This window comes from Pipistrellus kuhlii, unplaced genomic scaffold (assembly GCF_014108245.1).
Source record: "Pipistrellus kuhlii isolate mPipKuh1 unplaced genomic scaffold, mPipKuh1.p scaffold_m20_p_13, whole genome shotgun sequence".
NCBI classification, from domain to species: Eukaryota; Metazoa; Chordata; class Mammalia; order Chiroptera; family Vespertilionidae; genus Pipistrellus; species Pipistrellus kuhlii.
In genome coordinates, this window is record NW_023425438.1 from 17,985,431 (window position 1) to 18,003,172 (window position 17,742).

General features: G+C 46.5%; 1 protein-coding gene across 4 annotated transcripts in view; it reads right to left on the reverse strand.

Moving 5' to 3' along the window:
- The window catches only part of THADA (THADA armadillo repeat containing), a 283,517-nt gene that overhangs the window by 62,384 nt on the left and 203,391 nt on the right, over nt 1-17,742 (reverse strand). For all 4 annotated transcript variants that reach the window (XR_004987407.2, XM_045580694.1, XM_036435157.2 and 1 more), the window contains exon 31: nt 392-486. Coding sequence is in view for 3 of the 4 variants with exons in the window: in XM_045580694.1 (XP_045436650.1) it covers nt 392-486 (95 nt within the window). In the remaining variant the exon portion in view is untranslated. The remainder of the gene's footprint in view (nt 1-391; nt 487-17,742) is intronic.

Here is a 17,742-nt window from a genome sequence, read left to right on the forward strand (position 1 = left end):
TATCCAGGCTCCAACGTTAATGAGTCCAGCTCAGTTATCTCCACAAATGGAACAGAAAGAACTCTTATTGAAAATGATGACCTTTCAAAGGAAATGCATGAAAGAAGAAAAAGCCAAGGTCTTAGAAACACGGAGAGTATCTGAGCAGATTCCACACTCTTCCCTGAAAGAACACATAGAAAGTAAACAGCAAACTTCCAACTAAACAAGGACGTGTTTCCTTGAGAAGCTTCTAGGAGGGAACCCTATGACACTATGTTTAATTTCGATGTGTGGTTTAGTCTTAACAAAAGTAGAAGGTGGGGGAGTGTGTGGTAGAGTCACTCAAAACCCCACCTACATTTCAAAGACCTGTAACCATTCCAAAATATGATATAACTATGAATCATACCTGGCTGGTTGCCTTTTGTGGGTTTGTCAAGGCAGCGAGTCAACAGGAAGAGGATATCAATATACACAGCTCTGGTCACCAAACATGGATTTTGCCTAGAAAGGTAAAGAATAGAAAAATAAATTGATATTTTCTCTCCCTGAGGCCTAGGTCACAGAATAGAGAAAAATGGGTATTTTTCTACCAGGCATGTCATGAGGCTTAGGGAGTTACAGCGAATGTTAGAAAAGAACAGATAATCACCAATGGTGAGAACACATCCGTAAGTCAAGTGGGAAAAAGAAGTCCTAAAGCATGTGGTGAAGGTCAGGCGTAGGCGTGTATAAAACAGATAACACTTTATACTCTGGCTACAAGTAAAATAAACGGAAAATGCACAAAAACCAATATTGTCTCTCAGTTATCTGAAAACAAGATGTGGTGGTGGGAGGACCATCTTCTATTATTTTCTTCTTAATGAACAAATCTAGGGGGAAAACCATTGGTTGGGAAGATCACTGGGTAGCATTTTGGAGAAGAAAAATTGCACTCGCATATGACAAACCATGTTTACGGACTTAAAGGAACCAGGTGAAAAATAAACACATGAAAGCATTAACATAGACGGGAGCAGACATTCCTAATAAATGGAGTATTTTCTTCCCTCAATAAATGGAGCAGTTCATTGTACAATATGACCCACAGGCTGGAACAAGTGAGTGGACTCAGATGTAGGGATCTAGATACAAAAGGAAGAATGGAGTATTTCTTTTGAGAATGGCACTGCCCTGGCCAGGTAGCTCAGTTGATTAGAGCATTGTCTCTGTTGTGAGTTCAATCCCTAGTCAGGGCACATACAAGAATCAATCAATGAATGCATAAATAAATGGAACAACAAATCAATGTTTCTCTATAAAAATCAATCAATAAAAAAAAAAAAAAAAAAAGGATCAACACTGTTGGTGCCTGGCTCTGAGCCTCAGTTCATCCTGACCAGGAAAAGAGCCCTAGCCTCCTCAGTGTACTAATAATTTGGCACGAGTAGGAAAAACAATAGGGAGAGATCTGGGTTTGAGTCCTGGCTTTGCCATTTATCTCTGTGACCTGATTCAGACTCCTGACCTGGGCAATGGGAACCCTAGTCACCTCTGTGAGTTACTGTGAGTATTTGGTGTGGCAGAGCAAACTGGAATGCCCACCTCGGTATCCATGGCAGATCCCCTAAGCCAGGCGTCCTCAAACTTTTTAAAGTGGGGGCCAGATCACGGTCCCTCAGAGAGCTGGAGGGCCGGACTATATGAACTACTAATTACTACTGTAACACCTCGGCTGCGCTCACTGCCCAAAAAACCTGGCGGGCCGGATCAGACTCCTCTGCGGGCCGCATGTGGCCCGCGGGCCGTAGTTTGAAGACGTCTGCAAGCGTCCAATCCCTGCCCTTCTCTGCTTTAACATGAAATTGGGGAATGGCACAAGCGTTCTGCCTAGTGGATTTCCATTTACTGATGGAAACCTTTCTTCTCATTCCCTGTGAATAAGTTTACCATTTCCCCAGTTTATTCCCACTCTGACCTGAGCTGCCCATATCTTAGGGCTGCCATATATTTTAGCAAGGAAAGCAATCAGGATGAAACCAGTTTGGCTCAGTGGATGGAGCGTCAGCCTCTGGACTGAAGGGTCCTGGGTTCTATTCGGGTCAGGGGCATGTAGCTTGGTTGTGGGCACATCCCCAGGGGCGGGTATGCAGGAGGCAACTGATCGGTATTTCTCTCTTATCGACGTTTCTAGCTCTCTATCCCTCTCTCTTCCTTTCTGTAAAAAATCAATATTTTAAAAAAAGAAAAGCAATCAGATACTTTTGATTTAAAACAAAACAGTCTTGTTTCAAGGTTTCTCTGTTGCTGACCTGCCTCACTTCTGTTTCACTGACTTGCTTCACCAACACTATCTGCTCACTCCCTGGCTTCTACCCTGCCATCACTCCTAGTTTATATGTATACTGCATGTTTGGCCTAATTTCATACCTGCATCTGGTTATTTTTAAAAAATTAGTTTTAAAAAATAGGTAACACATGCGCATGGTATAAAAATAATTCAAACAGTACAAAAGGACATAGTGTGAAAATTAAGTACCTTTTCTATGCTTTCACCCTCTACCCGTAATCTGTTCCCAAAGGCAACCATTATTACTACTTAGTATATCTTTCCAGGAACATTCTGTTCTTTAACAAGCATCTCTCTAGAGCTATCCACTTGTTTATTTTTACATAAGTAGTGGTTTACTATGTATAGTAAGCCCAACTTAACACTGTCAATAGGTCCTGTGACTTCAAGTGAGAAGACATTTAACAAAACCAATTTGACCACAGGCCAATTAATATAAACAAGAGTTAAGTTCCTACAACATCTCACCAACATTATAACATGATGACATTGAAGGAAATCATGGCATTTGAGGACCTGCTGTACTAACTTCTGAGCACTGCTTTTTTTCACTAATATATTTTGGATATCATTCTATTAAAAACAGAGATTTGACTTATTTAAAAAAAAAAAAAAAAGGGGGGGGGGGTTTGTAAACAGCTCCATTTCATGTATGTGCCAATCCCCCATTGAAATAATTCAGATTGTGTAAGATACGTTGCTGAAAACAATGCAATAAATATACATGTACATCAGTTTTGTACATATAAGAGGAGAAATTCCTAGAAGCTGAATTGCGGGATCAAAATATTGCACACTTAAAATTTTGATTGATTTTGACAAGGTGCCCTCCAAAAAGACTGTACCAATTTACACTTTCACCAACAGTGTGTAAGAATTCGCAATCACAATTATTTTATTACTAGAGGCCTTGCGCATGGATAGGGTCCCTAGGCCTAGCCGGCAATCAGGGCCAATCAGGTTCCTTACCCCGCGGCCTCCCTGCCTCCTCTTTCCCTTGCTCCCTCAGGGCCCCACCACCACTGCTGGTAACCTGCCATGTTCCGCACCTCCCCCTGGTGGTCAGTGCACATCATAGTGAGCGACTGAACTCCCAAGGGGACAATTTGCATATTAGCCTTTTATTATATAGGAGAAGTGAGGCTGAATGTCACTTTACGTGTTTTTCAAAAAAGATACTTGAGCCGAAACCAGTTTGGCTCAGTGGATAGAGCGTCGGCCTGCGGACTGAAAGGTCCCAGGTTCGATTCCGATCAAGGGCATGTACCTTGGGTGTGGGCACATCCCCAGTAGAGGGTGTGCTGATCGATGATTCTCTCTCATCGATGTTTCTAACTCTCTATCCCTCTCCCTTCCTCTCTGTAAAAAATCAATAAAAAAAAAAGATACTTGAAGTTTCTTTTTCTATGAACTGTATCAAATTCCATGTATATTATATTGTTGGTCTTTCCCTTATTGATTTGTAGGAACTCTTTGTATATAAGAAAATCTACTTTATCACATGTTACAAATATGTTTTTGCAATTTATCAATTGTCTTTTAACTTTACTCATGATTTTATCTTGCAATTCAAGAATGTTTAGTTTTATGCAGTCAAATATATCAATTTTTAAATTTATGTCTCCTGAGTTTTATGTCAAGCTTACAAAGTCTAACCCTTCTCCAAAATTTTATATAAATCTCCCCCCCCCCCGTTTCTTCTAGTCTATTTTGTTATTCTTAATACTTTTACCTATCTGAGTTTTTTACCCCTAATCTTTCTGATACTTTTTACCTCTACCTAGTTATCCCCAGGTCTCTCAATCATGACTTCCTATCCTTACTCTTCCACCCACTATGAAAAGCCCACAGTCTATGAAAACTTTTTTAATGATATCATTTGCAATTCTAGCATTTCCACAGGTAGGACTTTCCCTGCCAAAGAAAGGGCTACTCAGAAAGAAAGGGAGAAAACCCCTGCAGGTGTTAATGAGTCATCAGATGGATGTCTAGCGCAGGGCGAGGAAATGGCCCGCAGAGAGCAAATGAAATGCCTCCTGAGCCTCCAGCTGTAAGCTAGGTGCTGGAGGGAGATGCACATGAGATAATTTCTGACCTCAGAGAGTATTGTTTAGTTATATGGAGACAACATAGGATATAAGGAGTGAAGAGCAACAACAAGTCAGGGTGGACTGGAGAAATGGAACGGGTCTACAAAGACGTAACTCCAGCTGGGCCCTGGAAGATGGGGGGAGAATTTAGACAAAGTTGACAAGGAAGGCTATGTTGAGAGGCGGCAATAGATGTGGAAAGGCATTAGTCAGGCTTGGCTAGGGACCTGGGACACCAGATTGGGAAAATGAGAGGATGTGTTGAGAAGGAGGGAACAAGAGCAAGGCAAGCCAGGCTTTCAGAAGGTGGGCTACTTCGTGTTGGCTGGACGCTTCTCACGTAAAAACATACTTCCTGTTCCCAGGTGGCCTCACAGGCATAGCTTAGCACCTGGATGTTCCTCTGTCTGAGGAACCATGAAGGGAAGTGTTGGGAAAAACGGTTTGACTTTCAAGTCTGATGAGGAGCTTAGTTTCCAGTAGATTTTTAGCGAAGTTAATATATTTTTTTAAATTTTCTAAATGAGTAGGGGAAGGTCTGGCAAGCTTTAAAGCCCACTGCCAGGCTGAGATGTTCTGCATCTTCTCTGGAGCGGGCACAGGCTGGCGACCTGGGACCCTGCAGGTACAGTTCCCACTGCTCCCATGGCTATGAAGCTCTGGCCATCTGAGGTAGTCAACGAGATCATGAGAGGCTCCCTCCGCCGCTGCTGCTTTCGATTCCAGGGAACAGAGAGGATCTGGGCCACAAAGGAGTCCATCCATGGCTTCTCCTCCGAGACTGACTCAGAGAGAAATCCTGGCGCGCGGCCAACGCGCATGGCTCCACCCTGGAGCCCCGCCACGGCCACAACCACAGCCACATAACATCCCTGTCTGGAGTCAGACTTGGGTTTCGCTCTGAACTGGCTTCTAAGTGGGGAGAATAATGTTTTCTCCCTCTTTTTCTCACTCTTCCTTGGTGTTTGTTCTGACTTGGAAATGGTACACTGTGAGTTCAGGGTGAGCCAGAGGTTTGTTCTCGGTCTGTCAAGCCACTTTGATGATGGGAATAAAATCCTGGGAAGAGCAAGCCAGCTGGACAGGAAACCAAGCCACAGGGTTTTGGTGGGCTTGGGGCTTTTTGCTACCCCCAAATGGAAAAACACTGGCATGGGGCATGGTATAGTGAAGAGTTAGTGTTTTTAAAAAAGCTGAAGTGGTCTGGGTCTAACAGATGGGCTGAAAAATAGCATAACAGTGGCTTTAGAAGGAGTAGCAGGAATCAGGTACTATGAGGACTGAGTTTACATATCTAAAATGAAACAAAGGGCCTGTTAAGAAACTTGCTTCCTTCCATTTTTTTTTTTTTTAATCATTTGTCTCCTGACAAAAATCTGCCCGAGAACCTGATTAATATGTTTCTGCCTTGGGAAATCTCTGAACTTCATTAAACCTCCTGCCCTTGTAAGGTCAGGCCTGTTTCTAACTGCCCGGGAAACGGCCAAGAGATTGCAATCTCAACCTTATGTTTGCATTTCCCCAGGCCAATTTGCCAATTTCCCCAGGCCACCTGGGTGTGGTTTCTGCCTATAAAAGCTTGTAACTAACCTCTGTTCAGGGCTCTCAAGCGGCAGTCTTTTTCTGGACTGCTGCTTGTGGGTCCCTGCGCAGCGCTTGGAATAAACCTCCTGCTCCTTGCATCAAGACTCGGGCTCTGCGTTTGATTTGGGGTCGCCGCTCATCCTTTGGACCGGGGGTCTTTCAGGCCTTACATTCTGGGGGCTCGTCCGGGACCGAGCGGCCCCCCCCTCAAGCCCAGAACCGATCTTGGAGGTAAGAAGGGGTACCCCGAAGTTGTCTGTCTTTGTCTTGTGTTCTGTTATCTGATCTGGTTCTGTGTGCGCACTTCTGTAATCTGATCTGGTTCTGAGTTCGCAGCCGTTCGGCAACTCGTGAGAGTGGCCGAACAGTGGTCGGTAGACGTGTCGGAGGGCCACAGGCTGCAACCCTGGGGGACGCCCCAAGGGTGCAGGAGAGCCAGGGGCGCCTGGCGGTCTCCTATCAGGTGTCGGGTTCGAGTCCCGGCAATCAGGTGTCGGGTTCGAGTCCCGGCAATCAGGTGTCGGGTTCGAGTCCCGGCAATCAGGTGTCGGGTTCGAGTCCCGGCAATCAGGTGTCGGGTTCGAGTCCCGGCAATCAGGTGTCGGGTTCGAGTCCCGGCAATCAGGTGTCGGGTTCGAGTCCCGGCAATCAGGTGTCGGGTTCGAGTCCCGGCAATCAGGTGTCCGGTTCGAGTCCCGGCAATCAGGTGTCGGGTTCGAGTCCCGGCAATCAGGTGTCGGGTTCGAGTCCCGGCGAAGATCGGATAGGTTTGGTTACTGAGACAGTGAGGCAGCCGCGACCGTCTGCCCCAATCGTGTGTTTGTGGAAGAGATTCAAGTGGAGACTCCTTGGCTCTGTCTGGGTTTGGAGTCTGGAGATTCCCTGGTTCTGGTCTGAGTGAGTGTTTTGTGAGTGTTGAGAGAGTGCGGCCGCAATCGAGTGTGTGGGAATTGGTAAAAGTGCAGTGTTTTTGTTTTTACTCTTTTGGATTTGTTTTGGAATTATTTGTTGCCTAACAAATTGGGAAGAAAGAGAAAAATGGGGCAAGGAAACTCAAAGGAGAGTCACCTAAGTCCCCTTGAATGCATGGTTAAAAATTTTCCGGACTTCAAAAAAACGAGGTGAAGGCTATGGTGTTTCGGTAGATGCCTTCACTCTCCGGAGACTGTGAATTGGAGTGGCCGACATTTGGGGTTGATTGGCCTTCAACAGGGACCCTAGACATGGGGCCCTACACGGGAGTCCGGCGGATAGTCTATAGGAGCCCTGGGCATCCGGACCAAATTCCATACACTGATATCTGGATTGATGTTCTTTTTGATAACCCCAAATGATTGAAGGAGTGTGGTTGTCTCCTTGACAAAGGAAAATTGGGAAAGAGACCTCCCAGGTCCATCTTACTCGCCCGGCCACAGGCGAGCAGAGAGAAAGAAAGAAACCTTTAATTTGTTTAAAGCTGAGTGCTCTGGTGGCAGCACCGCCTTCGTCACCTGGGACCCGTTTGCTCCCTGCCTCCATTCACCTCCAGGAGTTGAGTAGCTGGAGGCAGCAGATAAATTAAAAACTGGTTTCCCAAGTCATTGTAAGCAGCTCTTGAAATTCCCTGCCATGAGGCGGAAACTAGATGGTAATGGTAACAAGTTTATGTGAATGGTGGTGAACGGCCCTGAATGGCCAGGAGTCTTTAGGTAAAGAATGTGTTCATTTGCATTTGAATGCTGCTCCAGCAGCCCACAATGGTTAGTCTTTGTCATTGGTATCAGCTAAGCAGAGTCATATAGCTACTTAAGTATGAATTGTGATTGACCTATGATTTTCTGACATTGTCTTAAATCCTAGTAAACTGCCTCTGGTGTGGAGAGGTCTAGGGGAGGCCGGAGAGCGAAAGACTATTAGTTCTCCTACAAAGAGATTATTCAGTGCTTTGTTTGAACTTGCCAGCTTTAAAAGTTCAAAGTATAAATTGAATTAGGAAAAGTTAATTGCAGTAACTAGATGCCTAGAATATGGCAGGCTAAACTGTATTATATGTGTTTAGAATAAGCAGTAATGATTCTCATTTGTCAGATGAAAAAGTATGTAATGCTTACACTTAAGAAATTATTCTAAGTCGGGTTTTCTGAAGTAATGTTTAATGTAACATGAAACTTTTGTATTTGATTTGTTTTGTTTTGCTTTTTTCATATGCCATTGTTGTCAATTTGGGCTTGTACCTGCATCTTGTATTTTGTACATTCGGTTGTTTAAACTTTGGGAATCATTTTTGGTTTCAGTCATGTGTATCTACTTTATAGGTTTAAGTAGACTTCATCACAAAGGTTTATAATTTATTTAGAATTGTGTTAAAACAATGTGAAACTGCTTGGACACTTTTCACCGTGTTCTATTAGGGGATTTAAAGGCACAGTTAAAATTCTCCTGTGCCCCTTTTCAGTCTTATCAGAATCTGAGATCTTTATCTGTAGGAAGAATGTGGCAGTTTAAAATTCAAGCGGCTATTGGGAACAGAGTGCTAGACCTGCTCTCTCTTCCCTCTGCCTTTCCTAAATATTCTAAAATAATGGTTATAGATTTTTGAAGGACATAGGAAGAAGGTTTAAGAGCTAATGTAAAATAGTGAAAGTTTTTATAAAAGTTGTACATGTGATGAGAAGGTAGGGAGCGACTGACAGTCTATCTCCAGATTCTAGTGGCCGGCCTCAGAGGAGCCGCGCGTCGGCCCACCAATTTGGCTAAGGTAAGGGATGTCCTTCAGGGACCCACGGAGCCTCCCTCGGTCTTTCTTGAGCGACTAATGGAAGCATTCAGGCGGTACCCTGCGACCGAGGGGCAGCGGGCTTCGGTGGCTATGGCCTTTATTGGCCAATCTGCTTTATACTTTGCAGGACTTAGTTAAGGAGGCAGAGAAGGTGTAGACAGGAGAAGAATCTCACGCGCATCTTGGCAGCAGTGGTAGGTGATAAGGGAGAGGTAAGGGTAGAACCTGGGCGATCGCCTCCCACTCGACCGAGATCAATGTGCCTACTGTAAAGAAAAAGGACACTGGAAGAGAGAATGCCCAAGAAGGCAGAGGAAGGAGAAGGAAGCCAAGACCATTTTGGCCTTTCATGAGGAGAGTGACTGAGGGGGACGGGGCTCGGAACCCCTCCCTGAGCCCAGGGTAACCATCCAAGTGGAGGGGAAACCAGTAGAATTTCTGGTGGACACAGGAGCACAATAAAAGCTCCCTTGGGGCCGATATCTAAGAAAACTTCTTGGGTCATTGGGGCCACCGGTAATGAGCAATACCCGTGGATGACTAACCGGACTGTAGATCTTGGGACTGGGACGGTCACCCACTCTTTCCTTGTGACCAAAGTCTCTTGTTGGACGAGGGGAGAGTCCAATTCGGGGCCCCCGTGACATTGAATCCTGCCTCTCTGCTACCAGAAGCAGACTTGGAAAAGAGAGAGATTCTGCATTCCTGTCAGAAGATATTGGCTGAAGAAACGGGGGCCAGGCGGGATCTCAGAGACACACCCCTACCCGGGTCCCCCCTCACTTGGTTCACAGATGGCAGCAGCTACCTCTCGGACAGGAAGAGGAGGGCAGGAACCGCGGTAGTCAGCACGGATGAGGTAATCTGGTCTAGCAGTCTGCCAGAAGGCACCTCAGCACAGAAGGCAGAACACAAGCCCTCAGGTTGGCTGAAGAGTCAACATCTACACTGACAGCAGAGGCCATACATGCCCCCAAAGAAGTTGCCCAGGGCACCAAAAGGGGACGTCTGAGGTGGCGGAAGGGAACAGGAAGGCAGATGTTGAAGCAAAACAGGCTGCCTTGGGACTAAACATCCTGCCGCTAGCAAAAGTCTCTTTGGACCCTCCTAAGTCCTTCTCTTACTCCCCAGAAGAGGAGGGGGAGATGGCCAGAAAGCCTGGCAAATACGTCAAGGATAAGTACGGGGTCTGAAAGGATAAGGCAGGTGAGAAGATAATCGTCCCTGAAGAAATGGCAACACCGCCTCACCCATCTGGGTCCAAAATCCGAAAGCTCACCTCCCTAGCCGAGAGAACTGTCGCTAGCTGCAAGGCATGCTGCAAGGCATGAAATTCCCACCCCTCGAAAGGGAAAGGGGAAATAGGCCGGGCAGCTATTGGGAAGTTGACTTTACGGAAGGAAGTCAAGCCGGCCCGGTAGTCTTTAGCAAAACGGCAACCACAGTAGCCAAGATTGAAGACATCTTTCCCCGGTTTGGAGTTCCAGAGGTAATTGGTTCAGATAATGGGCTGGCATTCATCGCCCAGGTAAGTCAGGGAATTGCCAAGGTGCTGGGGATTAATTGAAAGTTGCATTGTTCATGTAGACCCCAAAGTTCAGGACAGGTAGAAAGGATGAATAGAACGTTAAAAGAGGCTATGACTAAATTATCCTTAGAAACTGGCGTGACAGACTGGACAGTCCTCCTTCCCTTTGCCCTATTCCGTGCCCGGAATACGTCCGGGCCCCTGGGAGTAACCCCTTTTGAAATCCTTTTCGGGGCCCCACCACCACTCACTGCTGACCCGTGGACAGAAACTCACGCTCCTCAATCCCTGCTCGCTAGGTTGAAGGCGTTGGAGACGGTCCAAAAGGACGTGTGGGTCCCTTTGGCTGACCACACCAGTTCCAGGTTGGGGACTTTGTCTACGTTCATCGTCACTGGACAGCCAACTTGGAACCCCGGTGGAAGGGACACCCACCGCCATCAAGGTAGACGGCATCGCCTCCTGGATCCATGCCTCTCATGCCAAACCTGCACCACCGCCTGACGATGGATGGACTGTGGAGACTGCTTATAGACACTCTTTGGGGATGGTGGCTGCCACTGACTCCTACTCGCGGCGGGTCTTGATGATGCCCCGCCCAATCAGTTCCCCTTTTATGGGAGAACAAGGAGTGAGGCCCGGCGGTGTGGAGGGGCTGAGGTTTTCTTTTGTAAGAGCTGGTTTCAATAACCCTAGCTGTCTTGCTGGGGCTAGGGATAACCGCCGGGGTGGGGACTGGGACAGCAGCTTTAATCCAAACCCCACAGTATAGAAGGGCTCAGAGTGGCAATACGAGCCATTGAACAATCCATCACTATCCCTGACCTCGCTGTCTGAGGTAGTAAGGACGGTGGCCTGTGTGCAGCTTTGAAAGAGGAGTGTTGTTTTTATAGATCATTCAGGCATGGTGAAGGACTCTATGGCCAAACTGAGAGAGAGACTATACAGGAGGCAAAGAGATAGAGAAGCTCAACAGGGGTGGTTTGAAAATTGGTTTAATCGTTCCCCGTGGCTCACCACCCTAATCTCCACCTCATGGGGCCTTTGATTACTTCTAACCCTCGGGCCCTGTATCATAACTGGGCAAGGGGAAACAGAATATGAGTTCCAGGGTTGAAACTCAGTCCTGAGAAGAGGAGGGAATGTAAGGTCAGGCCTGTTTCTAACTGCCCGGGAAACGGCCAAGAGATTGCAATCTCAACCTTATGTTTGCATTTCCCCAGGCCAATTTGCCAATTTCCCCAGGCCACCTGGGTGTGGTTTCTGCCTATAAAAGCTTGTAACTAACCTCTGTTCAGGGCTCTCAAGCGGCAGTCTTTTTCTGGACTGCTGCTTGTGGGTCCCTGCGCAGCGCTTGGAATAAACCTCCTGCTCCTTGCATCAAGACTCGGGCTCTGCGTTTGATTTGGGGTCGCCGCTCATCCTTTGGACCGGGGGTCTTTCAGGCCTTACACCCTCTCTCCTGGACGTTGGGGGGAGGCAGAAGGCAGGGCAGAGAGCAGGGATTCCCAGACACGTCCACAATGGCCCTAGTGTCTGGGGGACAGCAGGAGCTTTTGGGAAGTCTGTGATAAATTATTCACTTCTCCTGTCCCTTCCGGAATCCCAGTGGCTGCAGAGCTTTCTAACTGAGGACCATTCATTCAGAAAACATTTACTAAGAGGAGACTAAGAGCCAGGAATAGGGCCAGTGTTTGGAAACATGAAGATGAAATGAATCAGTGACACATTCACTGCCCTCAAGGAACTTAGAGTCCTGAATAGTGTTTTTCAAACTGTAGGTTATGGTCCATTTTGCTGCTTATGAAATTAACTAGTGGGTAGTGACCAGCATAAGAGGGAGAAAAGAAAGGAGGGAAGGAAAGGGAGGAAGAAAGAGGAAGGAGAGAGCAAACTAGGGAAGGTAGGATGGAAAAATATAATCCGAGTGCATCAAATTAATGAAGGAATTGTTTCCTTCACTTGTAAAGTCCTTACCTAGAATTTTTAATAAATTTACATGTAAGATGTAAATAATTTACGAGAAGCAATTAACTTTAAGTAAAAATACTGATCGATTTGTTCTAACTCCTTTATTTTTATTTTCCAGGTAATAAGCCACTCTGCATTATACTGAATGGTACCTATAGGGTTATGCTTGGTATCCAAAATGATGATGAATGTGTTGAAAGAGAACATTCCTGGAATTAAATATGCTAAGTCTTGAGTAAATTCCCTTTTTGCTGCATTTTTAGACTGTTTTTAGACTTACATAAACATTAAAATTTCAAACTGTGCAAAATCTCATGAGTGTGTATATACATATTCATATATCCACAGAGCACATAGATACACATTGGGTCACATATAAGGTATTTTTTGTTGTTGTGAATGGCCATCAGAAAAACTTGAAACCCACTAGTTTGGTGGGAGAAACATCATACTAGAGTGTGATGGGTGCCCCGAAGGAGGGAAATTAAAGATGGTGGAAGAGGAAGTGTGTGGTGTACCTGGGTGAATCAGCAAGTGACTTGGCAGAGAGCCGGAGAGCGAGGGAGGATCTGCAGTGACCACAGCAGAGGAAGCACAATGTGGCCAAAGGCTTGGGTACATGGCATATTTGGAGAACAACAAGAAGTGCAAAGGGGAAGGACAGCAGAAAATGACAGAGGATGAGTAAAATGCCCCAAACAGGAGAGCTTAGGAGTGACCTTTAAGAGCTCCAAAAACTCCCAGGGGGTAAAGTCCCAGGAGACCCCCTCAGCCCAATTCCCATTGGAGAGCTGGGATGCCCACTCACTCCTGTGAAGCTTGGTGGGCTCCCTGGAAGGGACAGACTACACTCTTCCAGAAGAATGCACTGCCCTCGTCAGGGTACTCGTGTCTGTTAAGGTCACTAAACCAAGTGACCCCACCTGGTCTTCCACAGAGGCAGGGTCTGAGGTCATTCCAGTCCCCAGGGAACTGCTCCCCTAGAACCCTGCTTAGACTCATGGCTTAACTTCATTAACCTAGAAACTCTGAGCACCATGAGGGATATCCTACTTGGGACAGAAAAAAAAGGAGAGGACAAAGTTCTGGCTTTGCAAAGAGTATGGTCCTGTGTGTGCGTGTGTGTGTGTGGTGTGTGTGTGTGTGTGTGTGTGGTGTGTGGTGTATGTGGAGAAAAACAAAATACACAAAAACCACCAGAGGGAATCTGGGCAGGATCTGGCCAGTGAAAGGAAAGAAGTGATGCCAGCAGGAGAGTTATCAAGAGCAAAGGTACTCAGGTGGGGGGGTGCCACATGCAGGGAAGAATGATGACCAGAAAATCAAACAGGTGCAGCTGCCAAGCCTGATGGCTTAGAATGACCCTGGGTCTTGATTCCTAGCAGGAGCTCATCACAGCCCATCGCAGGTCATCCTCCAGTCTCAGCTCTACACGGGCCCACTCCCACTCACATCTCCTCTCCTTCTTAACTAAAATGGGCAAAAAGCACGGGCAGCTTCTCACCACACAGCCAGCAGTGGAATTATTGAAGCTATGTTCTGGGGACCACCCCAGGTCTGAAACAGGATGGCAGAAAGAGAACCAGAAAAAGAGAGGCAAACTGGGTGGGGCAAGGGGAGAGAGAAGGCAGATGAGAAGTGGGGGGTGGGGGGAAGAGAAGAGAAAAAGTATGATGGAGGGAAAGCAGTAGTAGAGGGAGAGGGAAAGACAGTCTATAACAGGTTCCCATGAACCCCACCACTTGACAATGTCCAGTCACCATTTCCTTTATTTAAAACTCAGTCAAGCCGAGCTGGCATGGCTCAGTGGTTGAGCGTAGACTTCTGAACCGGGAGGTTACAGTTCAATTCCCGGTTGGGGCACATGCCTGCGTTGTGGGCCCATCACCAGTGTGGGGTGTATGGGAGGCAGCCAATCAATGATTCTCTCTTATCATTAATATTTCTATCTCTCTCTCCCCTTCTCCCTTCCTCTTGGAAATCAATTAAACACACACACACAACTCAGTCATGCCTGACCTCTAGGAAACAGCCTCCGAGGGCATCTGAATGGCTGACTTTGACAGAGGACATTGTGCTGACCTTCCTCTGGTCTCCCAGAGATCACGCTGCCATCTCTGTAGTGTAGGAAGCTCAAGTCTCTGCAGTGGTAGCTGTCCACAGGCCAGCCGCTGCCCCTCCTTCCATTTGGTTATAAGAGGAAGAGCTGCTGCGGTGAGGAGCCAGGAGGTATGTCTTTGATGCAGGCCAGATTCAGTCATACAAATGTGGAAGTGTCAACTACACAAAGAGAACTCCTCTCTCCCTTCTGATTTCCATTTTTACCATAGCCCACAGCCAAGCAACAATCATATGGCATTCTTAGAGAAACAATAGGGGATTTGTTTAAACCGAGATGCCAAATGGTCATGAATTGCAGAATATATATTTTTAAACAAGTTATTTCCCCCCCACTGTAACTTCCAGAATTTAGATCTAAACACGGGGCCAGCTGGCAGTGGCAGGCCGGGCCTGGCTGGCTACCCAGGTCTGCTCATTTACCTTGCCCTCCCTAAGGCGGGGGAATGGCAAAGCTGCATTTGTAGGTTGTGCTCCAACTTCCACCCAGCCTTTCTTGGTCTGGGGCTTTTCAAGTGTTTATACTCACAACCCACACGTATAAGCTGCCCTCCTACTTGGATTTTCCATTTGAAGTGAAGCCATGTTCGTGCCCTGCTCTGGTGGTTGACCAACTTATAGGGAATTCTTACTGAGCTGCCATGCACAAAGCAAGAAACATGAGCTGTGAGTCTGTCCAGGAAGGAACCCAGCGTCCCAGCCATGCACTAGGGAGCACCAGTGGCTTCCCCGGGAAAAGCAGCGTTTATTCCTGGGGGATGAAGTCTGGAAGCAGAGGGCATTAACCATGTTACCAGGGTCCCGGGTACCCCTCAGCCTGGCCCAGGCAGCCTGCAGGAAGTACTGCTTGGGTCTGGGTTGAAGTCACAGCCGCTCTGTTTTCCTGGGAATGCCACTGCCCATGAGGTGCCCACAACCTCAATGCCCAGGCTCTGCCTTTCCCTCCAGTTGGGGTCACCTGCTTTTTCTGAGGCATTGAAAAATGCCCTCTCACACCCTAGGGCCCTCATATTTTTCCATCGTTCTATGGGGCATCTTTTTCTCATTAATGTGCTAACGCTCAAGTATGTGCAGAGAATGAGGAAAAAGAGACCTTGTGTGGGACTTGGGATTTGTTCAAAGCCTGGGGAAACCTTTTTAGAGGGTGTATGTTTTTTATTCCTTTTATGAGAGATGCATGTTTCCCCCCCCTCTGTGACTTGTTTAAAAGTAAAGTTTAATATGCTGCCAGAGAAATTGCTGGTTAATAACTTAATAAGCTATGTGCTAGGAATTATGGGAGAAAGTAGTATCCAAGAGAACTTTTATTATACAGTTTGGGGCTTGGAGGATATATAGCTTCAGTTATTATATAAAATGCTAACAGAAGTCTCTTTTCTTTTCAAACCTTACTTTCTCCCCAGGATTATAAAAAAGATAAATAAGTGAGGTGAATGAAAACTTCTAGAAGCTTCCTGAGAAGGTGAGATTTTTTTTTTTTTAACCTTACCCAAGGATATGTTTCCATTGCTTTGTAGAGAGAGACGAATTAGGTTTTGGGGGCAGAGAGAAGCATCATGTAAAAGAGAAACATTGATCGGTTGCCTCCAGTACACACCCCAACGGGAGATCAAACCTGCAACGTAGATATGTGCCCTGACCGGGAATTGAACCAGCAACCTTTTAGTGTATGGGATGATGCTTCAACCAACTGAGCCACCCAGGCAGGGCAGAAGGTGAGAATTTCAAACAGGACAGTCAACAGAACTGTGCTAATGTGAACCTGGCAAAGTATATACTTGGACATTAGCTTTGGCCATAACAGTAATAATGATAATAATAACATCAAGTTCACTTTATTAAAAGTTTTATCTTAAAAAAAGATTCCTGTTTTATCTTTGTAAGAAGAAAAATATTATTAAAGGGCATTATTGTTCCCATTTTTACAAATCCACAAAGCAGTTCATACAGCTCAAGTGACCTACCCAAAAATCAGGGCAACCACCAAGAATAGCATCAAGGCTTTCCAGACAAATTGTATCTGCGTGTCCCAAACACAATCAGATGAAAAGTGAGACGCTGTGCCAAACAAGTGTATTTTGGTTTGCAGCCTCATGCTCCAGTGTTATGTCCTGGTAGCCAGGCTGGTGAAGGGCAAGGCTCTGAGAACAGCTGCTTCTGTGAGGTCAACACAAAGGCCTATTTTCAACATGGCCGATTATGCTGATAAAGATTTAATTATTTGACAACAGATATTTCTATATCTAGCTCTTTTATACTTTCATACCCATTACTCACTATGTCCCTCTCTGCCCTCATTTATTTCACACTGTCATTTTAGAACATCCCGCTTTACAGGTAAAAACTGAGACCCCACCCCGATTCCAAATTACAGGCCACACATCACTGGTTAAGTAGCTGAGCCGGGACCAGAACCCAGACCTGCTAACCTTGAGTTTACTCTGCCTCTCCTCAATGTCAGAAGGTGCGTTCACAGGCTAGAGGCTTCCCACCCCCTGAGTGCCTCTCCAAGCGACCCTCTCTGTGTCACCCAGGAACAGAGGGCCGTGGGCTGATGAGAGTCCCTTCTGGTTCAGAGCCCTGAAGAAGCTCCTGAAGTTAGGTGGGCCAGTCCTTTGGCCAAGGAAGGATGGGCATCACTAGCAGGAGGACAGCAGGCTTTGGAGGGTCTCTCTCAAAGCCACTCCCTTGGCCCATTCACATAACACCAGCCCACATGCCCGACAAGCCCTCCTGGAGGTAGCCTGAAGCCTGACCATGCAGGCCAAATGTACCAAGGCTGAGTCAGCTCATAGGAGAGCGGGGAAGCAGGAGGCCAAATTAGGCCTAAAGAAGCCTTCCCGCCATGTCTAGGTGTTACCTAAAACCTGCACTCAGAGTGACTGACTTCAGTTAAAGGTACAGTCTCCAAAAGACCAATAATGAAAAAACAATTGTATGACCCAGAAGAATGGATTTATTTGCATACTAGGACTTAGTAACATGTTAGCATGATTTGTTGGTCAGATCAAGCAGCAGCCAGCCAGCTGAGAATGGCGAGGTCTAGAGCAGTGGTCGCCAACCACTGGTGGTCCATGAGGTCCGAAAGGTTGGCGACTGCTAGTCTAGAGCATGAGTCCCTGCCCAAGGAGGGCAGCTCTGGAGAGAGGGCCTTGGGCAGCCCAGAAAATAGCTGCACTATTTTCTAGGAGGATGATCAACCTGCATGGAAGAAGAAAGTGGATCAAGAAGCAATTTACATCCCTCACGAGGGGCCATCTCCAGGGTCAGCCACATCTGACAAGTAGGAAGAAATCACCTGCCCCTTTTGTTTATTTCCTCATCTACAAATACTGGTTTGGATTAGATCTTTGTTTTGAAATAGGGAGTCAGAGTGCTA